At 37.5% G+C, this 23,417-nt stretch overlaps 1 protein-coding gene across 1 annotated transcript; it reads right to left on the bottom strand.

Annotated features, from left to right (window-relative positions):
* Positions 1-318: 318 nt before the first annotated feature.
* Positions 319-17,661, bottom strand: LOC117291470 (protein O-mannosyl-transferase TMTC1-like). Its single transcript, XM_033773193.1, has 18 exons — positions 17,594-17,661; positions 14,497-15,371; positions 13,575-13,752; positions 12,431-12,504; positions 11,578-11,748; positions 10,388-10,460; positions 8,937-9,040; positions 8,032-8,221; positions 7,115-7,236; positions 6,716-6,883; positions 5,280-5,393; positions 4,685-4,831; positions 4,143-4,354; positions 3,591-3,726; positions 3,065-3,209; positions 2,442-2,579; positions 1,715-1,840; positions 319-1,076 (listed from the first exon to the last, which is right to left on the bottom strand). Exons 2-18 carry the CDS (start codon positions 14,904-14,906, stop codon positions 864-866), a joined length of 2,721 nt encoding a protein of 906 aa, XP_033629084.1. The 5' UTR covers positions 14,907-15,371; positions 17,594-17,661; the 3' UTR covers positions 319-863.
* Positions 17,662-23,417: the final 5,756 nt, after the last annotated feature.

The following is a 23,417-nucleotide window of genomic DNA, read 5'->3' on the forward strand; positions in this document are numbered from 1 at the left end:
TCCACATACAGTCTAGGCTCAGTGGCTTTTTGTATGCAAATGACACACAGGTCAATACGGTCAATACAAGTAAAAGCTCGCCATAAAACCTAATAATTAATTAAACATTTATACAGAAAACAAACTGGTACAAAATTTCACACACATCTGGTAAATTTCATACCGGCAGTAGAAGAATCTTTCACTTTAAGGAATTTTTTCAAAAACTACTAAATCATACTCTGATAAATTATATAACAAATATTTTAAAAATATTGTTATTAAATATTTTTTCAAAAACTTGTTTGTTTCATTGTTATAATTTTGTTTGTTTGAGGGGGGGGGGGGGGTCGGGAAGTAACACACTTGTAGGGTGTTCTTGAAGCTACAGTTGTTAACTTGCTCATAGTTGCTCCGCCCTATTGAGCTTAGCAATGTTCTGTAGTAATGGGGAGGTAACGCAATCGAGCGCGTTCTTAGCTACTGTTGTTCTTTTTGCTTTAAAGTTCTTTTGCTCCGCCCTATTGAGCTTAGCAATGTTCTGTAGAAATGGGGAGGTAACACACCTGAGCACGCTCTTAGCTACTGTTGTTCTTTTTGTTTTAAAGTTCTTTGCTCTGCCCTATTGAGCTTAGCAATGTTCTGTAGTAATGGGGAGGTAACACACCTGAGCACGCTCTTAGCTACTGTTGTTCTTTTTGTTTTAAAGTTCTTTGCTCTGCCCTATTGAGCTTAGCAATGTTCTGTAGTAATGGGGAGGTAACACACCTGAGCACGCTCTTAGCTACTGTTGTTCTTTTTGTTTTAAAGTTCTTTGCTCTGCCCTATTGAGCTTAGCGATGTTCTCTAGCAGTGGGGAGAACACACTTATAGCGTGTTCTAAGCTACTTTTGTTCTCTTTGTTTTGCAGCTCTTTGCTCTGCCCTATTGAGCTTAGCGATATTCTGTAAGAGTGTCTGATTATCAGGCTCTAGTCCCAGTGCCTCAGTGTAGTGTCTCCTAGCTCCACTGTACTCACCTTTTAGATGAAACATGGCGCCGAGATTCAGATGAGCCGAGCTTAGATCTGGGTTCAGCTTCAACGCCTCCTCATAACTCTGCCAAAGTAAAACAAAGTTGTGTCAAAGGGACGATTAAAACTCTACAGTGCATGAATGCTTTCAAAATAGCACTAAGACATTCCTGTGTTGAAGGTCACACCATACTCCTATATTTTACTCATACTGATAAACTGACAGATCTAAGGGTGCATGGATATGGTTACACCATAGTCATTCAACCAATGCAGCCAACTCAAACATTTTGTTTTTTTATAAGAGATCATTTTTTTTGTATATTGAGTGCGCTTTTCAGATTCCAAAGTTTCAAAGGCATACTAGGCATCAATGTGAACAAAACATGCCCTATTATAGTAGGCCTCTCTTCACACTTTTGTCCTGTTTTACGAGCGAGGCTGTTTATTCATTTAGTTTGATCTCTGGTTTTCAATCTTGTGGGACATTTATAACTTGCTAAAGAAGTAACTAGTAATACCACACTATGGATTGAATGTTTGTTAATAATTTATGTTATACAAAATGACAGTCAAAGTGAATAAATATAAAGTGCCGGTTCCAACTGGTGGACAAGCCTCCAGGTAAGCCATACCCTAATGGTGCAAGAAGTAGTGCAATTCTGTAGGACATTTCAGAGGGAACTTCTTAATGAAATAGACCTGCGATTCATCATGACTTACCTGTACAGCGTCTTGATCTCTACCAAGTTCCTTCAAGAAGTTCCCAATCTCGAATAATATACCCGCCTTCTTAGACGGTTCAGCTCCTGGTTCTAGCTGAAGAGCAATCGAAGCATGCCGCAATCCCTGGTAACAAGCAATGAGAAGTTTCATCAACATCAGCTTGGGCCTGAGCCAAAATACTGCTGTTTTCAAAATGATTCTTGCTCGAGTGGGACGATGCAGAAACATTTTGAAAACTTGGGGGGAAACATTACACGAGAGCTCTTTTTTTATGAGGTATTGCCCAACTCACAAGGTTGGACAGCCGCTTCAAGGAGAGGGCTATTAACCGATTTGAGATATCAACCCAGATCAATTGCCACCTACTACTGAGGCTGAAACCGGGTTCCCCTTCACAGTCTGTAAGGCATCAGAATGCATTATACCTTCCCAACTTTTTTTTTAGAAATTATGGTTAAGTGCCTTGCTCACAGGCAGAAGTGTCATGACTGGGATTCAAACCCACACTCTGCTGCGGACCGTCAGCACCATAGCTTGAGGCCGGTGAACTAGACTGCTTAGCCACCACATGTTAGTTTGATAAAGCCTACCACTATGTGTTGCATAAGGGATTTGTGTGTGATATTGTATCCTTCGAAGCAAGCTGGACAAATTTACACGGAAAGAATTTGTGGTTACACAATACCATTTGATAACGAAGTATAACAACACAACTTCTACCTACCTCCTTATGTTTGCCAGCTAGTGCATAGACGCTAGCCAGTTGCCGATGAGCATCAGCAAACGCTGGATCCACTTCTAAAGCTGACTGGAGTTCCTTAATGGCTTTATCAACATGCCGAAGAGATGCTAAAACCTGACCCTGTCATGCACAGATTAAACAAATCAAATTTTCAAATATCTACAATTCCAGCTTAAATGGTTGAGATACTTGACAACAACTACATCCTTCACTGTAACCGTTCCCAAGTTTGTCCACTTGCAATCAAGACTATATAGATAAACTAAGAGAAAGTTCAGACTACTCCCGACATATTAGCTTCAGGGATTAATTGACACTGCAACAGACTCCTGTTAGGCCTTTATCACAGGGCTTCATTTTATAAAATAACCAGACAAACAATAAATACTTGTTGTTCATACATTGTTTATGTTTTGTTCTTCAACTAATCGTAAATATTGCTTTATATTTTTGTAGGTTTTGATTACTTTTTTTAACAAAATAATTCAGAATTAGATTTTGTCTCATTTGACATTTGACCCGGCCGGACTCAAACTCAGACTTGGAATATAGAGTTAAGGACTCAAACACAATGGATGATAACCACATCTGATTTTGTTTCTTACATAATGAGTTCTCGTCTGTGCGTTATGTGGATTGAGTTGTATAGCTTCTCTGTATGCTTCAGATGCTTTCTCTGGCCGATCTGTATTGAAGTATAATGCAGCGAGACTTTCCAGCGTGGCGGCTTGCTTGTCCAGCGATAAAGCCCTGTGGAGACAAAGTCAGTTAAGATATACAATCAGTTTGATTTACCCTTCACTGGTGTAGTTACAGAGCAATGAAAAAGCAACAGGTGTGCGCCATATTGTGGTCGAGCGGTTTAGTGCATCAGACTCAAACTCTGGTGGCTAAGTCATGAGGTGTGGGTTCGAATCCTCCATGGCAAAGGTCGTAGGTTTGAATCCCGTTCAAGTAATATGCCTGTGATTTTTGTTCACCATACAACTCAAGAAGGTACCAAGTTATACATGGTGTAAGGGCATGCCCTTAGGGCAAGTTCTGGGCAGTCCCGCCAGACACCACTAAAAGTGCTGCTTATTTTAAAAAATAACGATGAATTCATTACTAGAGAGTTGATAAGATACGGACCTTAGTAAGAGTTGTTCTGCCTCATTGGTTTGTCCCAGCTTCCTGAGTAGTCTTGCCAGGTTGCCCAGAGTGATAGTGTGGTTAGGTTGAAGCCGTAAACATTCTTGATACTGAGCTTCTGCATCCTCATAACGCCCTGAGCATAAGTAGGAAAACAATTGAGAAATATGCAGAGATGCAATTTTTTTACATGAAGGGTTATTGAGTGAGATAAACATTGTAACTGTACAATTGAGATACACAAGTTGTTGCGCTGATCATATCCAATGTTTTATTGTATTAAATACATACATACATTCTTACAACTAAATATTTATAAAGCGACTTTACATCAAGATCAAAGCGCTGAAAAGAGCAAAACCAATGGAACTATAACTACAACAAATTACATCCGATACAGATGAGTTTTGAGAGATTTTTTTTGTCGAAGCGTTACAATTTCTGATGTGTACTGGGAGGTTGTTCTAAAAGGAGAAAGTCTGGTTGTGAGCAGCTGAGTGTTCTGATGGTTGAGAACACATAAATAAGAACACAAGACAGAATCCCACTCACCTGTATTTGTCAGGAATGCTCCGTAGTTATTACAATAGTCGCCATTGCTCGGTTCTAAGGTGATGGCATTCAGGTAGAGTTGTTCTGCTTCAGTGAGTTGACCTTTGGCCTCTAGGAGGGAGGCAAGATTGGTATGGGCATCGGCAAACTCTGGGTCAAGATGAATGGTTTGGTAGAGCAGAACCTCGGCATCGTTTACTTGGCCATGTTTGCTGTCAAAAAGAAGAGATTATTGAATACTTTCAATTATGAATGAGCAATACCACAAACCTCAGAAATACAAAGAAACATCTCAACCCAATTTCATAGAGCTGCTCAAGCACAAAAAGTAGCTTGGCACAACAACTTAATATGCGCACTAAAATAACATAACCAGCCAAAATGCCATGTTCAAATGTATTATCTATTGTTTTAGCAAAAAAATTGTTCAGCATAATTTTCTGCTTACAAAGCTCTATGCTCAAAGCTCTAGGCGTAGTTCATTTTAAATGAAGGACATCGTCATGGTCAACATATATTAAATGTTGACAATATCACCCTACCTCAGATGACTGGCAAGATTGAAGTGCGCCCTCACATGGTCAGGGTTGATGCGTAATGCGTTACGGTAATGAGCCTCGGCTTCCTCAGGGTTATCTTTCAGCAGAGTTCCCAGGTTGTTGTTGGCACTCGCATGCTCAGGCCATAGTCTAAGAATAAGTCAAGTCATAACATATAATGAATCAAATAAAGAAAAAACTTAGCCTAATCTACATTATTTGCACAATATGGAAGGTTACCAAAAAAACACCATCAATTATATTTTAGCAGTTATCAGCGCCTCAAGCTCTCCGTTTGTAGAACTGATTGCTGTCTGAGGGTCAATTAAAGAATTCTTACAAAAGATTACCACTCTTCCATTACATGTAAGTGGCAAATCTCTCTTCTACAGTAAGTCCAGCTCCTATCATTAGCCATTTGCTTACCCGGTAATAGCCCTGCTAATTTATACTTATATCTCTCTTTGCAACCCTGTCTTGTTTTGTTTTGCTTCACCAGTTTGCCTTCAAGATGAGTTGCCAATATTGTGATATCACACTTTGCTTAGCGGTTACGATTGATTCACAATTAAGATAATGTCGTAGCTCTGTATTATACCTGAGGCATGTTTGATAGTGGTGTATTGCTTGCTCCTTCTGCCCTGAATCCATCAGGAAGTTAGCATAGTTATAATGCATCTTAGCATTATGTGGTAATGTCTCCAAACCGGACCTGTGTAACAGAGCGAAGGACACATTGATAAATATTCAAGAAATATCAAAAGATATTTGACAACCAGAAAACATTTTTTACATCAGAGTTGAAACCGTAGTCACCGTGCCCCAGTGGTTAGACTGCAAGACTTGTAATCTCAAGTTTGTGGGTTTGAATCCTACTGAGCTAACCGCTGTTTTAAACAATGACTAGAACATTAAGCCATGGGTCCCGTTTACTGGAATTGGGAGTGATGAAAAGAACACTTAGTTTGAAAGAGAAAGGGGCTAGCAAGCACCCTTGTTTACTGGTTTCCTTAGGCTTGTGAGCTACTATGATTAAAGGCAGTGGACACTATTGGTAATTGTCAAAGGCTAGCCTTCACAGTTGGTGTATCTCAACATATATGCATAAAATAACAAACCTGTGGAAATTTGAGCTCAATCGGTCATCGAAGTTGCGAGATAATAATGAATGAAAAAACACCCTTGTCACACAAAGTTGTGTGCGTTTAGATGGTTGATTTCGAGACCTCAAGTTCTAAATCTGAGGTCTCGAAATCAAATTCGTGGAAAATTACTTCTTTCTCATAAACTATGGCACTTCAGAGGGAGCCGTTTCTCACAATGTTTTATACCATCAACCTCTCCCCAATACTCGTCACCAAGAAAGGTTTTATGCTAATAATTATTTTGAGTAATTACCAATAGTGTCCACTGCCTTTAAAGGCACTGTACATGTACACGTTTGGTAATTGTCAAAGAACAGTCTTCTCACTTGGTGTATCACATCATAAGCATAAAATAACAAGCCTGTGAAAATTTGGGCTCAATCGGTCATCGAAGTTGCGAGAAAATGATAAAAGAAATAACACCCCTTGTTCGACGAATTAGTGTGCTTTCAGATAGGAATAGAAGACTTCTAGCCAGAAGTCAATTTTGTTATTACAGTGAGAAATTACCACTTTCTCAAAAACTACGTTACTTCAGAGGGAGTCGTTTCCCACAATGTTTTATCAACCTCTCCCCATTACTTGTGACCAAGTAAGGTTTTATGCTAATAATTATTTTGAGTATTTACCAAATGTGTACCTTCCCTTTAAGTTCACTTTGATGTATCATTGGTTTCATTACCAGAAATATATCATAACAATAGTAATAACTTGCACACACAGTAGTAATGGCACACAAACTTTCAAATCAAACAATTCAATTCAATTCAATTCAATTAAAAAAACTTTTTAAGATCATCCTTAAAAGGCTATTACATGAGTTGAATGGAAGGTTCAATGAAAAACATTTACGCAAGATGTATAGTTACAAGATACTGTCTTGACTTACCGGAATAAACTTTCCCTTGACTTCCAGACCTGATTTCTGTTGACTGTTTTACCAGCATACAAAATGGAGATGACAGTAACTAGAACAGCCACAACCGCTGTTCCATATTTACTACTTACTCCCCGCAGCTTGTTGAGACCATGAGCACACAATATACAGTAACCCATACTAAAGTAGAAAAATGGGAAGTGGAAACAAGAAAAATTGTGGATTTACAAAAAGGTCCCATGCCATCTTAAAGGAATCCTTAAAAAAGAGTAATTAAAGTTGATCTTTACTGTTACAGTTTAACCTTCCAAGAAAAATTCTAAGCTTGGAATGGTTGACATTTATCTATCTCTACTCGTTTTGTTATTTAATTTATACCTTTGTTAGTTGACCAACAAAATGCTAACGTACCTTGGAATGTAGAGGATCCGTTCTGCGACAACAAATCCTACTCTGATGACGAGATTGGAGGCAGGAAGGAACGGTACGGCAAGAAATGATAACCCAATAACTAATATCTTCCTCTCATCCTCCTACAAAATAACAGAAAAACAACTTTATTTACTTGTATATTCATGTTGTGTTCATGAAATTGTAATAGCGCCCTCATAAAAAAATAATGCCATGTTGGACATGTTGGAAGGTCATCGAAATGATCGAAGAAATACAATGGCTGAATGAAGAAGTGTACTTTACAACATAAGTGTCAGTCTCCTGACGATGACTAGAGTAAGCTAATTCAGAACTGACTCCACGGCAGTACAGTTAATTACAATCCTATAAGCTAAAGTAGTAGTCCAGTCTATTTTCTATACCATCCGCCCTGGTAATAGTTAAAAAAGAGGACAGTTCTTTTCAGAACTTAGAAGTCTCCCGAACCTCCGATTATCTACTCCGCGGCAGTAGAATAAAGCAAGACAGTTCTCTAAGAAGAAACTCTACCTGGCAAGTAGATACACATGGTGTTACCGCAAACCAAACATACAAACATAAGTGTTCCATTACAATACAACACTTTCATGTAGCACAACATCAAGTGTAGCATAACAGTGTATCTTAATCAAGTATTTTGTGAAACACTTTTGTCAACTGCACCCCGGTGCCTTATAATTCGTTCCTGATGGGGTAGTGCAGACAAGGGATTTTCTCCTTTAAAAAGGGCACATTTATGAGGAAATTTTATAACAGGCACCTAGGCCAGATGCCTAGTATACAATTGGGCATTTCAATTCACAACACTCCCAATTATCTTCATGGGCACGGAGTTACTGCAAACCTAAGTATAGTGCTATACATTGAAGTAAACCAAACAAACATGCCAAACTAACCTTTTTCAGAAGAATTGAACACACCGCAAGGAGACCCAGACTGACGAATGTTAGAAGAGTTGCTAGGTTACGAACATCCCATAATGTTTCCACCAATGGAATGCTGTCCATTTGCCAATCATAGGACAGTGTGGATGGACACAGTAGTAGATAGACGTTGAAGAAAACCAAGTAGCTGTAGGACAAAAACCTGAAATGGAAACATCCAAGAGAAATAAACAAAAGTGTCACTCATCAAATCAAGACAATCAGTAATGTATTTTTTTCTGTTGTTATGGGCAATTTATAGCGGCTTGCAGTATAAACAATGGGCAGCGCGTCGCTGCACGTAGTGTAAAAAAAAAACAATTTTCCGCCATCATGTCTGGCATTTTGGGTCCAAATGTACACAAGGGTTCAAATGTACACAAGGGACCCCCAAAATGGTGACACCTAGTGTTGTAGCAACAGTGGGAGGACCCGCCCGGAACTCTGAGCAAAACAAATTGTGTCGCCCAGCACAGATTTTCCTTATAATTAATCAAAATATTGTACACTGTGCATTGATCTGAGGCACAGCAAATAAGGAGTATCAAATGTCACAGAGAAAGGACACAGTGGAAAGGCCATTCAAATTTGCATGGCCCCATAACATGTCCTGGCAACAAATAAGGCTCATAATTTTCTTGATCCGCTCGCTAAATTTGATTTATAGCTTTTAACACTAAAATTGGTCTACATGTAGCTACAACCCTATACACGCGCTTTGTACAGCGCTACAGTGTACATTGTGCAACCGGTCAAAACTTTGCTTCTTTGCTTTATGACAGTTGTTTCTTCTTCAAAAATCAACTGATCAAAACCAAACAATAGTGAAGAGGGGGGGGGGACACCACCAAATGTTGTGATTGAATTGAATACTAGACCTTGTGAGGAGATGTTGAGCAAATGATGCAGGATTGTCTTGTGCAGAGAAATGAGGCAAGTGGCCCTGTAGCATCCATACCCTGAGTAGGAGCAACACCAGTACCTACAATATACACAGACATTACTCATCAATACAGGCAAGATCAGGAAGCCATGTTTCTCCAGAATTTAGGTTCAAAATAACTTCTTTACAATTTTTTCTAACTTTACTCTATCTGGGTTCAGAAAATTTAAGTCCAGGATAGGAAAGCTTTTGGACATGGATTTAAATGTTAATTATTTTTGTAAATAGAGATTAAAAATACGGAAAAAAAACAACACAAAATTAACTGTCAGATTGTGCACTAGATAAAACTTAGAAGTCTGTTATACATACTTGATACAGGTTTCCTACATGTACTTAACACTAGACTAGTCCCCTGTCCTTACACGTATCTGCAGAGCAGGTATTGGCTTTACAGAAGGTTTTATATGTCAACATCTGCGTACAATTTGACTGCAAAATGAATGTGAGATCATCGGTACAACCATAGAGTTACATATAAGAACTAGAGGGCGCACTGGTGATGCTGCTTGCACAAACGCGACAGGACCGCAAGATGACAAGCGCGCCATTCTGTATATGAAATATGTTGAATATGAAATACACGTTTGAGTTTTTTTTTATTGAACGCTCACGCGATGCTGTTTGTTCAACTTACAAAATGGCCGCACAAACACACGCTGCGAGATGGCTGTTTTGTCAACTTAGAAAATGGCCGCCTGCGCGCATGCCGGGGCGCGTATATAGGCCAGTGCGCCCTCTAGTTCTTGTATATAACTCTATGGGTACAACCAAAATATTGACATTGGCCAATTTCTTGGTGTAATATGTAACAGACTTAGATGGTTGAAAATACTGTACACAGAGGGTAAGGCTAAACTCTAGAACTAGAAGCTAGAGAATGCTGTGCTCAAACTCTTTAAATGTGCTTTTTGTGGTAAACAATAAAAACAATATTCTTTTTATTTTTTACAACTAGTCCCACGATTGGCTGAATTTCTGAGTTTTGTTGTTGTTACAATGTGTGGATTGGTCATAAATGGGCAAATTAAGAAAGCCTTTGATATTTTTAAATATATTAAAATAAATCTCCAAATTTAAAATAAATCTCCAATTTTCAATTTATTAAAATAAATCTCCACAATGTACCACTTTGTAAAGAGCTTTGTGACTGCCAAAACATTTATCTAAAAAAAAAAAGGTAATACATCTCAATTTTGGAAGTAAATTCTATGATTCTTACATGTAGAAGTACTGTACAAATGAAAACGTATTACTCACATCATCACATACCTGATTTGTCTCAATCTAAAGCAAGTTCTAACACAACATTCTCTAGCATGCCTACTTGTTAGAATCTAGAAAGGGGGGGGGGTAAAACACAAAAGAATGCTGTTGCATACTTACTGTTGCAACAATAATTGCACTTCGTTTAATGAGTGGCATGCAGCCCCTCCCAAATCGTCTAGTTATCAGTGCCCTAGAGGAAAATGGAAGGTTTCTACTCATGAGGTTAAAGGTTAAACATGCAATGTTAATACGTATTAATATTATCACAAAAGAATTGAGTTTATTACGTTTTAATTAATGTTCCAATGAATATTGTTAGAAATCGACCCCACTTTCAACATCAACTTTTATGATATAAGAATATAAGTATCGTTTTAAAAAGGAAAATTACAAGAGATTATTAAAACTTGAGCAATAAGTGAAGTTCAGAGAGTAAAAAGAACAGATTTTATGTGTTTTAATTATTAAAGACTGTTAAAAGAAAATGTGATATTATTTTTCTGCTACAAAGCACTATTACATGTATATGTTTCCATTAACCAATTTCTAGACACAGTGCATAAACTCTGTTCCTGCCATAGACCCGACATGTAGGGCTTAATGCTGCATTGCAATTAACCTTTTTTTAGTTACTGACTTGCAAATGAACAAATACAAAAGTATAAGAAAGATAATAACTTATTATTCATCAAAAGGGTTTCCCAGAAGTTAAACGTTTACAGAGTTTCATCATGTTTGTGTTTTCTACGGGAAATGTCTATGTTAAAAAAAAAAAATTGTCTCATCCACCTGTATGACACCAACTCTAATCTCCCTTTTTTCTCTCAAAACTGTAATCTTATTTTGCCCATTGTATTTGTAGAATGCAAACAAATGCAGTATTGTCTATTAAAAGATGAGTGAATGTTCAATTGAGAACACTTGAGGTTTGGCAAACCTATTTGGAAATTACTAATTGTCATTTCACAAACATGATAAAGGAGACAAAGTAAAAGCCTAGGTGATGTTAACAAAAAAGAGAGGAAAACTTTAATCTAAAAAGCACATCACTGATTATAAAGTTCATACTTGACAAAGTTAAATTTGAAATTGTTTTCTCTAAATTAGTGATTATTGAGTTTGATGTTTCAAAAATTTCACAGCTTGGAGAGTTCAGTATGATTTACTCATATAAATACAATCACATAAATACATACTGCCCATTCAGTATCATAATGTATTTGAAAACACCGATAAGTACAATACAACATGCCACAATCTTGTTACGTCAGTATCAGTTCAGGTTATTTTTACAAAAAAAGATCTACCTGCTTATTCCAGGCTGTGATGTCACCATGACATCGTAGATAACAAGGCCCCCTAGTATGGTAGCACCATGCTCCTTGCTCAGTAGTGCACAGACAGCAAGCAGGAGGCTGAGTACTAGACATGCTGGCTTGACAGTGACGGCAAAACCCGACTTGTTCGTCTTGATACTCCTGGAAATAAATGCAAGACTTCAATCATGAGCCATCATTGTAAAGGGGAAGAAATTATTATTATTTTTTTATATTTTTTTATTTTTTTTATATCAAATTTTTAAATTCCTATTTGTTGTTATTTTGCTTATAAATCTGCTTGTTGTAAGATTTTTATGAGTGTTTTCTCTTTGTATTTGATTATGTAGCTGATTTTTTATATTTGTGTAAAGCGCTTTGACATGTTTGAGGCTTTGCATTAAGGCGCTTTATAAATTTTTCTTTATTATTATTATTATTCCTTATTATATATTTTGACCCTGATGCAGTTATTCCACCTGTTAAATTGTTTGTCTGTCTGTCTGTCTGTCTGTCTGTCTTAATGATCTTCCCGTCAAGGGAATTCAGTAAACTCCCACAAAGGGATATAAACACCTACTGGCAACAGCCACTCTCTCTCATACAAACATTGGTTTATTGTCTACGATTCTGAGTTGCACAAATCAAGAACATATAATTCAGTAACCATATGAAACTAACTGCATGCAATATGCACATCTGCTGTTTCAACAATGGCATGCAACACATGCATCAAGTAATTATGTCAAACGCTATTATGGCTAAGCTGAGTTACTGCATCTTTACTACCCCACAAAGGTATAGCTTTTCAAGCAGCTGTATTTGTCAGGCTTTTGTTAATTACCTTTCATACGCAAGAAATGACAGCAAGAAAAACAGACATGCCATTACATCGGCACGACCGACCACACCAGCAACCTGGAACGAAAACAAAATGGTGGGTTAAATACATTTAGAAAAAAAAGTCCAGTTTTTATTTTACATCAAGATAGATTCAAAATAAAACACCCAGTTGTGCATGGTTTATAACACCCATCTCAAACATCTCAAACATGTCAAAGAGCAAATTTTTTTCCTGCAAGGTAATGTGCAGCTACGTTTTTGAAGTATGAGACCTATTCCTTTATAGGCAGCAATAATGGTTAAGTGTCTTATAAAGACATTAGTGTTTAGACCTGGATTCAAACCACACTCTTTGCTAAACAGAAACGCCAGAGCTTGAGTCCGGTGCTCTTATCTGCTCAGCCACGCCAGACTGTTTAATCATTACAACAAGTTTACTTTTACTCTCTTCAATTGTTTAGCATAGGCTACATGGTAACAGACAAATGTTGTAATAATATAATAATAGATGTTAAATTTGCATCGGGGATAAAGAATATTAATTTTGGTTTTTACCCATACACCGATGTGTGTTAGCACTGTATACTCAGTACTTTCCCGAGTCCTGTGAAAAAATATCACAGGCATATTACTCGGGTGGGATTCGAACCCACGACCCTTGCAATTCTAGAGCAGTGTCTTACCAACTAGACTACCGAGGTTGCCCGGTACCTAGAGGCAGTTCGAATCCTATGTTTTGGCAGCGGGTACCGCAACGATATAATAGATGTTAAATTTGCATCGGGGATAAAGAATATTAATTTTGGTTTTTACCCATACACCGATGTGTGTTAGCACTGAATACTCAATGCTTTAACGAGTCCTGTGAAAAAATATCACAGGCATATTACTCGGGTGGGATTCGAACCCACGACCCTTGCAATTCTAGAGCAGTGTCTTACCAACTAGACTACCGAGGTTGCCCGGTAGCTAGAGGCAGTTCGAATCCTATGTTTTGGCAGCGGGTACCGCAACGATATAATAGATGTTAAATTTGCATCGGGGATAAAGAATATTAATTTTGGTTTTTACCCATACACCGATGTGTGTTAGCACTGTATACTCAGTACTTTCCCGAGTCCAAATGTTGCTTCTTGTATACTTACTGCCTCTGTGTGAATAGGGTGTGATGAGAAGAAGATTCCCGCAATAGCTGTTGGTAACATCTCATTGAATACGACTGTCTGACAGACACAGGTGAAGACAATGCTGACCACGGCATGCAAGATGACATTAACCAAATGATAACCAAAGGGTTGTAACTCATGCACAAGGTAGTTTAATCTGGTACAAAACAAAAAAGAACAAAGTTGATCAATGAATAGTGATAAAATGAAGTTGGTCAAAAAAAATCATGCAAAATTAAAAATTAGATTTGGATTTAGTTTGGGGAATTCAAACGGAGAAATTTAACTGAAATCAATATACATTAACTCAAAAATGGCTTTTGGTGTAAAACCATTTACTAAAACAAAAAGATGGACAAGCCTATATGTAGGGCTAGCCTTCTTTTTTTTTACCATCAATTTGGCATATAAATCAGGATATTTAATGGTGTGGTCTGTTTGGAAGATTTAAAGGATTTGAGTACTTTTTCAAAATGTCCATAGATTTACATTAAACTTACAGGGTTTGAAGATAATGATAGTGGAAAGCTTCCCTTCAAATATTACTAGCTGAGGTGCTGTAGTTTTTGAGAAATGAGTAAAACAATGTAATGAAAATATGTTTGTACATGCTTAAAATAATTTTCATGACATTGTTTTACTCATTTCCAAAAAACTACAGCACCTCAGCACGTAATATTTTCAGGGAAGCTTTCTACTATCATTATCTTCAAACTGTGTAAGTTTAGTGTAAATCTGTGGACATTGTGTTTTTTGTCCTACAAAAAGTACATACACCCTTTAATGCAGAAAGCAGTAAAAACTTGTGTTGTTAAAACAGCCTTTGAAACAGATGCCAATAAAGGAGTGGCTGAATGTGTTTATAAATCTTCCTTCAAGCTTGACTACACAAGCATCATACCTGAATGACAAGACACACAATGGTCTGTACGACTTATGACTAGAATTATCGCTCATCGGTTTACCCCAGAAGTCATCCCACAACAAGTTACGTAGCGGGGTACCCGGGCGTACATCTCTGTTGTTCTGAACAGCAAAGACGTCATCGTGAACCAGGTCATAGCCAAGAGTGTTCACATAGCACAGCGTAGCGAGTACAAAGATGGAAGAGTACATTAACCAGTTACGTCTGGTTGTTGAGAATAGAGATGCAGTGTGTTCTTCCACACCATTTTGGCTTCTGTGTCCCAGACTTGCTCCATTTGAGGAGGAGGAAGGGGGTTTAGCGTTCACCCTTTTGTTGCTGGAGGAAGGTCTTGAAGTTTCTCTATGATGTAGTTTCTTGTTGACGGTTCTTTGGCGGGGAGCCATTGTACATGAATATTTTCAGCTTGTCCGATTGCACAACTTTGCTAACTAATAAATTTGCAAAATTCATCAGTCAATCCACAGATCATTTCATCCAACTGCACTGTATACATGAATCAGTTTTAATATCTAATCGCACAGATCAGCTTCTCAAACTGAAGTGATCAAGCTGTACCAACTTTGCTACTGGTGAATTTGCAAATGATACAAAATTCATCCAGAAAGGTTAATTCCAACCGTCTCTGCATGAATGTTCAATGGCTGTTCAGTCCTCCCCAGAGTCCATGGCATTTGAGAAGACCTCCTGCGGTGTATACATGGTCTGAACCATCAATGGATTCAATCGGGTGGTAATGTGTAACAATAATGGTCCATATCAAAAAGTACACGTCCGGGGGTATATCATCAATATATCAGGCTACACTTCATGCCAACTGCTGGTTCTCCACTTGCAGTCCATAGTCAGTTCTGAGGATGAATAACAACAAATAACTGAATTGAAATTTTAACTTAAATATTGATTCACACATCATAAAACCGCAAAAAAAGTTCAATTCTTACAAAATATTGATTTAAAGGCCCTGTAGACATTTGGTAATTGTCAAAGACCAGTGACTTGGTGTAGGCCTATCCCATAAGAATCATAAAATAACAAGCCTGTGAAAATTTGGGCTCACTTGGTCATCAAAGATGCGAGAAAATGATGAAAGAAAAAACACCCTTGTTGGGCGAATTTGTGTGCTTTCAGATAGGAACAAAAGACTTCTAGCCAGAAGTCTTTTGTTATTTTAGTGAGAAATCCCCTCTTTCTCAAAAACCACGTTACTTCAGAGGGAGTCGTTTCCCACAATGTTTTATACTATCAACAGCTCTCCAATACTCATTACCAAGTCAGTTTTTAAGTTAATATTTGTTTTGAGTAATTACCAAACGTGTACCTTCCCTTTAAATATATATAACTTCAGCTTGACGAGCTAAAACTTGTCCATAAAGCCCAACTTGAGCGAAACTGAATTTTTTATTTTCAATTTTTTTTTGGAGGAGGGGGAGGGGGGGTGATGATTTGACACAGTTTGATGCAATCCAAATCCAACTAGCATCGGCTTGGCTGATAAATTATAGTCATTGGTTTAATTTATCCAAACTACACACTGTTATGCTCACTAATCAGTTAAAGTACTACATGTACAAGCCACTTTCACCATGACAGATCAATACAAAGCTACATACTACAGTTATTTATTCGAGTTTGAACACACCAAAGCCTCACCTATAGTGTACCTGTTCACATTATTGTGTTGAGGCAACAACCATCCCTCCAAACACACACCCCTCCAAACACTCCACCTGGGACCAAATCCAGATCAATAAAAGCCCTATAGAATGTCCACACTACAGTGTGTGGTGGATTATAGATTATCAGGGATTATCTGGGATTACCACTGTAGCTAAACTTATTCCATTCAAGGTGACTGAATTATTGAACTGTTTGTCTGGTTTCACATTTGTACAGCATGTATCAATTTATAAGAGCATTACATGTACTTGGAAATGTTTCCTCAAATATAACCAATAAAAGGCTGCCTATACCCACACAATTGTTGTATGGTGTGCCACCATTTCTACCTCCATGGTGACAAGTTCGGAAAGAAAACTTAATTGCAGAATGCAGCATGTTTTATTTTTCAGATAATATTGGACACTATTATTACCTGAATGCTGCACAAGGGTTCAGAGTCCAACAGTTTAAATGTGCCATAGTTTTTTTTGTTTTTTTAATGTGTGGTTTTATTAAAATGAGATCCTCAGGTATTTAGTCATGATCATTATTGTCAGTTTATCTTCATATCAAATCTCAAGGCACTTCATGTTAACAACCTTCTGACTAACAATGTTAGTTCAAATCCTGTTTCTAGTTATTTTTTCCTTGAAAATTTACCCAGTAAGCTTTCCTTGTGGCTATATTACTTGATAAAAAAAATGCAAGAACACAACAACCAAAAATACAAAACAATTTGACGACGATAAACAGAGTGCATTTTTTGATGGCCTGACCATAAAACCACCATTTGGACTTGGATTTGGATGTACAGAATACTGACACTTGTTAATAGTAGTTGCGAAAACGTAACCCTCCTCCCTTTCCTAAAATAAATGGAAAAATTTCTGTATGGCGCCACCACTTTTTCATTTGATATGAAATAACATAGTATCTAAAATTACCTCAATGAGATATCCCTTTTTGTAAAAATGAGTGAAAAGTGGTGGCAGGAACAGGATTATGAGATACGGAAAGAAATCCAAATAAATACACAACACAGCGATCGGGTTATTGCTTTTTATGCCCATATGGGTAAAAATTAATTATATTCTTTATCTCTGATGAAAGTAACAATCTGTTTTATATTCATGATTTTAATTTTAAAACCTACTCATGCATGAACCTGTCGCGAAGGCTGTGTGCAGCAGTGAGTGCTGTCACAATATCATCGAACATGGTTGTCACCACTGCGCTGTAAGTGCATGGGTAAGTAACTGTAATAATAACTGCATGCTGCAGCTGTGCTGTGGCTGTGCAGATAATTAAAACTATTCTGATCATCAAACAAAGAGTAAACGGAATTTTCCTCGTTTTAACGTAGACATATCCATATTAATTTTATAAAACTTAATCCTCGTTTGAAGCTCACCTTATTTCTGTTATTCACGACAAAAGCAGCACGTCGGGCGTTTTGTATCGTGGCTGTCATCTCATCACAGTACACACACACACCACTTCCGTTCTCTTTAGTTGACCACGAGGGGGCGCCACGGCCAGCCACACGATAATCGTAAACAAGATGGCGGCGCCCATGGAAGTGAACGGGGACTTGGCAACCGCTGCCGCAAGTGGAGACTTGAATGTAAGTTTTTACGCACTTTCTGTACAGTTAAAAACAAACGGTATAGATTGTATAGAGATGGGAACGAGGGTTACGATTATCCCAACTTTTTAAGAATAATATTATTACTTTCTTGCCATTTTTTAACTTTTTTTTTTGCCTTTGGTCCAAATTGGTCTTTTTTGGAAGTTTGATTTTTTGTTGGTTACTTTTGTCGAGTTTTGTTTGTTTTTGTTATTTCATTTTTGATTGATTGATGATGAGTTTGACAGTCACTGGTTTTGAATGTTTCTGTACGTACGTCGTAACCGTATGTTTGACTGTTGTGAACTGAATGGTCTGTTTGGGTTCTACTATTAACTAAAAAAGCCGGCAGTATGTTGACAACGTCGACAACAAGTCAAGAGTGCCGACAACACGTCAACAACAACAAGCGACATGCTAAATAGTGCAATCCCTTACATGACCAAACTCCTTAATGATAATTTTGTGTAATTAATTTTTAATGCTTTTTGTTTGTTTTCGTTTTTGCAGTTATATTTTTCTGCTCATCTATATCTGTAATTTTATTGTTTTATCTGTAAATTTTGTAAATTCAATGTAATTTTGCCTATGGCAACTAATTTGAATGGTTGAAATAAACCATGAATAATAATAATAATAAGATGACCAAAATCTACTTCTACTCGGGTAGAAACTATCTATAACAAGTCTCCTGTGGTGAGCCTTTTACTATTACTAGGGGTCTAATTAATGTTTTGGGCCTTCTTAACGATATACGTTTTTAAAATCGCCCTAAAAGTGAAAGTTTTACGACCGCGTTAGCCATTACATTAACTTAATGCGGCAGTGCATGTGGGCTGTCTGTTTACAATACCCGCCGTTCACGCATAGCGTGCACACACTGTCGCACTGCCTTGTAACACCCCTTTCACAGAATGGTTTAATCCAGCTCGGCCGTGGCTCAGCAATTGTCGATTCAGTATGCTGGTATCCGCGGTGTCAGGACACTTCGTACCTTTGCCACTTCGTACCCTGGACACTTCGTACCTTTTGAAGGTACGAAGTGTCTTTGGACACTTCGTACCTTGGACACTTCGTACCTTCCCTTGAGACACTTCGTACCTTCAGGATTTCTGCATAGTTTCTGAATTTCTGCATCAACTGAAGGGTCACATTGCTAGTGTCGCCAATAGACTTATTGCATCGATTGAGGACATAAGTGCATTATTTAAACAAAAAGGAAACAAAAATTATTTCTAATATCTAAGAACAACTTAAAAACACTTACAAGAAACACCCAAACACTTCACAACCCCAAGGATATTCCACAAATATTTTTAACAGTAATCATTATTTTTAATGAACTTCACTTTACAGTCCATATCAAATAAATAAATCATAATAAAAATCATAGTAATAAAAATCATAGTAAAACACGTTTTAAAAATAAATACTTTTAACTTAAAAACTGGTATTCCATCTTTTCCTATATATCCGGAAACATCGGATGACGTAATGTACACCGGGCCTCATAAACTTCCAGCGGAGCGGCGCCCTCTATGGCTGACTGGAACGAATGGCTGATCCGCACGAATGTTACAATATTAAATTATGATATTTTAAACTTCACACTGACAAGGACTTTCACATTTTAGACATTAATAACAATTCATGAGGTATTCAGTTATATACTTTTATAATTTTACTGAAGGTACGAAGTGACTCGGCTGACGGTACGAAGTGACTTATCTGATGGTCACTTCGTACCCCGCCAACGGTACGAAGTGACCAATTTGGGTACGGTACGAAGTGTCCCGAAGGTACAAAGTGTCCAGGGTACGAAGTGGCAAAGGTACGAAGTGTCCGACATCCGTTTTCCGTATCCGCAGGTGCAGCACTTGGTGACCAAAAAATAAAGCATTGAACATTAGATAAGAGATGTAAAAAAAAAACAAGCGATGCGACAGAAAAAACCCAGTAAGTACAGAGTAGAAAATTGCATTTTGTTGACGATGTTTTTTAATTTCACTCAACAAAAAGGAAATGCAAGCATAAAGAATGTATATTGAGTGTGTGGGGAATGTTTGGTTGTGTAGTACAAAGGAAACTTCAGTTATTGATGGCGAACAGTCGTAAAAATGTCACCTATTAATGCCGATTTTAAAAACGTATTGCGCTTAAGAGGCCCAAAATATTAGACCCCTATAAGGCTCAAGTGGGACCTTTATAGTTTCTACAAGTAACCAAAGTCAAAATTTTCACAGATTTGTGATTTTATGCATTGTTTGGATACTTCAAGTGAGGATGCTGGTCGTCGACAATTAGAATTACCAAAGGTTACATAGCATGTGACACTCACAGGTTGTGTGTGAATTTAACCGAATGTTGTCTGATTTCCATCTATCTTTTAATAGTTTGTAAGATCACTCCTAGCCAAAGGCGTCGATGTGAACAAGAAATCCAATGATGGCTTCACTCCTCTGTGCAATGCAGCTTTCTGGGGCTACAGTGACATCGTGCAATACCTTCTCAGTCAGGGGTAAGTTTAATTCTATTGAAGATAAACAAAGAAAGACAATACAAACTAGAAAGCACGGTAGCTGTATTTGAGCAAATACGGGTATCTCTGCCCGGCGGGGGGTGGAGCATAATATTCTGCATGGTTTATGTTGCACTTGGAGAAATGAAAATTGTGTGTGTTTTGGGGGTGATACAGAACAATATTCGCATACGTTACTCGCGAATACGAAATCCGACCATACGCAAGCGCATACGTAAGCATGCGCACATATTCCCAAATATTTTCACGACATACATGTACGTATGCCGACAAGTTTACAGTTATGCGATGTGCTTTTGGGCCACCGTACCTTTTTGATTGCATACGTTTGCGATGTCACAAATTTATTCGCAAATGTTTGCGCATACGTATGCGGTGTCAAGAAATTATTCGCGAATAAGTATGATGTCGCGATCAGACTGGATGCTAAAAATCCACAGATATATATTAGAAATTTTAATTAAACATATGCGACAAAGTATAATAAAATTTTCGACAACTCAAACATATTCGCATACGTTACTCGCGAATATCTTAACGAAATCCCACCATACGCAAGCGCATACGTAAGCATGCGCACATATTCCCAAATATTTTCACGGCATACGTATGCCGACAAGTTTACAGTTACCGTACCTTTTTGATTAGGTAAAAGTCAGCTGCGCACGACATACATGTACGTATGCCGACAAGTTTACAGTTATGCGATGTGCTTTTGGGCCACCGTACCTTTTTGATTGCATACGTTTGCGATGTCACAAATTTATTCGCAAATGTTTGTGCATACGTATGCGGTGTCAAGAAATTATTCGCGAATAAGTATGATGTCGCGATCAGACTGGATGCTAAAAATCCACAGATATATATTAGAAATTTTAATTAAACATAATTATGCGACAAAGTATAATAAAATTTTCGACAACTCAAACATATTCGCATACGTTACTCGCAAATATCTTAACGAAATCCCACCATACGCAAGCGCATACGTAAGCATGCGCACATATTCCCAAATATTTTCACGGCATACGTATGCCGACAAGTTTACAGTTACCGTACCTTTTTGATTAGGTAAAAGTCAGCTGCCTATTATTACATGGACAAGTGATAACACTATTAATATCAAGTGTCCAACTTTTACTAAGAAACACTTAAGTTTGGTACTGTTACCAACAGTATCATGCAGTTGTTTTACAACATATTTCATTGCAAAGACATTTGGCAAGGTAATGAATCTCACATAAATTCCAAAAACATTCAAAACCTTTTCTTAAGATGCACTGTGAAAAGAATAATTTGTAAAAGCTAATAAGCTAATTTAAAACAATTTTTCTATAAAAATGCTCCGTTATTGAATGACTATTGACTTATGGATTAACGGTGACGATTGCGAAGTTTCCTCACTCAAACTAAAGCTCATGTAACTAACAACCATACACGGTTAGCACGGTTAACATCCGTTGGCTCTCCGGGTTTTCACCGAACCCGTATGCCGTGAATAAGCTCCAGACCACGGCAGAGTGTTTTTAACGTTCACGGTGCAGGTCACACTGCGACCGGAAAATCCCCCATTGCAATAACGTGGGGAAAAGCTTCGGTGGTGATCGTCTCGCAGCGCAGCGTAGAGGATTCACTCATCACGTAAATAAAACAACCTCGTTATATTTTTACGTTGCAATTCTGATCGGCTTACAAGCTTTAGGTACGAGGTTGGAATTTTTGGTTCCGTTTTTTACGAAACCGCGGCTTTAGCTTGGGATGTCACTTGGGCTTCGGCTTGGGCTTCGTCTGCCTGTTTGAAGCCCCGTTAGAAAAGCACATGTTTTCTAAATAACTGACGGAGCCTAAGCCCAAGCCCAATATGTGGCCACGGTTTTGCAAATGCAAGCTGAAGAAGAAGGAGAAGGAGAAGAAGAAGAAGAACTAGAAAGCACGGTAGCTGTATTTGAGCAAATACGGGTATCTCTGCCCGGCTGGGGGTGGAGCATAATATTCTGCATGGTTTATGTTGCACTTGGAGAAATGAAAATTGTGTGTGTTTTGGGGGTGATACAGAACAATCTGTAACATGAAGCTTATAACTCCGGCAGGCACAGCGTGTAACAAGAGCAATATATTTATATGAAAGTACACACAACCATCAATAGAATAACTACATGAAAATAAGTCAAGAGTTCGGAAAATAGTAACTTTATTACATTTTTTTTTCAAGTTCACACATTTTCTTTATGTCGAGATAGATTCTTTGAATTCGAAGTAGGTCCTTGCCACAGATGGATGAAACAAAATCATGTTAATTCTTGTCTTATCAGGGAAAAGTTTTGTTTAAAATTGAGATACATATTAAAATATACCAGTATACAATTTTTGGGGTTTGTTTAGTGGAAGGTATTTGTTATGAGGGCGACGTGTTTTAACAGAGCTAGTTTTTGTCTTCAAATATCGGTTGTGTGTTTAAGTATAAACGTATTGTTGTCAGATAAGGCAGTTTAGGTTTTGAACAAATCATCATGGGGGTATGAGGTGAAGTAAACAGTTTGTTTCTTCAACACTTAGTTGTACATAAATCAAAGAAAAACTCAGATACGACTAGACTCATAAGGGAAATGTACTTGTGAACAAACAGGCAGATACATGTCTGGTTCTGAATAAATGGAGAGTATTTTCTTCTAAAATCTGTTGCTCATAAACTAAGAAAATAAAATACACATGCTTATTGTTAGCAAGTGAGGAAGCTTTTGTTTTCAAAAAATGAATACATGTAAATAAATAAATAAAATAAAAAGTATGGAAAATAATGGGCAACCTTAAATAAACAGGAGTTTGATGTTTTTCCAAAGTATGTTGTCAGTATAAAACAAAATACAGACAATGTTATCATAATAATGAAGGCAGTTTAGGTTCTGAACAGAGTTCGTTTCTTTAAAAGTCTTTTGCACATAAAACAGCAAACATAAATGGAGAGTTGCTCGTTCTGAATTCTTGTATACATAAATTAAAAAATATATATAAACATGCATTTAGAGTAAGCAAATGCGGTTTCTTTTTCTGAAAAAAAAAACAAAATCA

Source organism: Asterias rubens, chromosome 6, assembly GCF_902459465.1.
Source record: "Asterias rubens chromosome 6, eAstRub1.3, whole genome shotgun sequence".
Classification (NCBI taxonomy): domain Eukaryota; kingdom Metazoa; phylum Echinodermata; class Asteroidea; order Forcipulatida; family Asteriidae; genus Asterias; species Asterias rubens.

Excerpts from the sequence above, each read along its gene's own strand:
- LOC117291470 (XM_033773193.1), bottom strand. The coding sequence starts at position 14,906 with ATGGCTCCCCGCCAAAGAACCGTCAACAAGAAACTACATCATAGAGAA. Across the intron at positions 2,580-3,064 it reads CACAGACGAGAACTCATTAT|GGTCAGGTTTTAGCATCTCT; the intron begins GTAAGAAACAAA and ends TGTGCATGACAG. Across the intron at positions 1,077-1,714 it reads GAGATCAAGACGCTGTACAG|AGTTATGAGGAGGCGTTGAA; the intron begins GTAAGTCATGAT and ends TTACTTTGGCAG.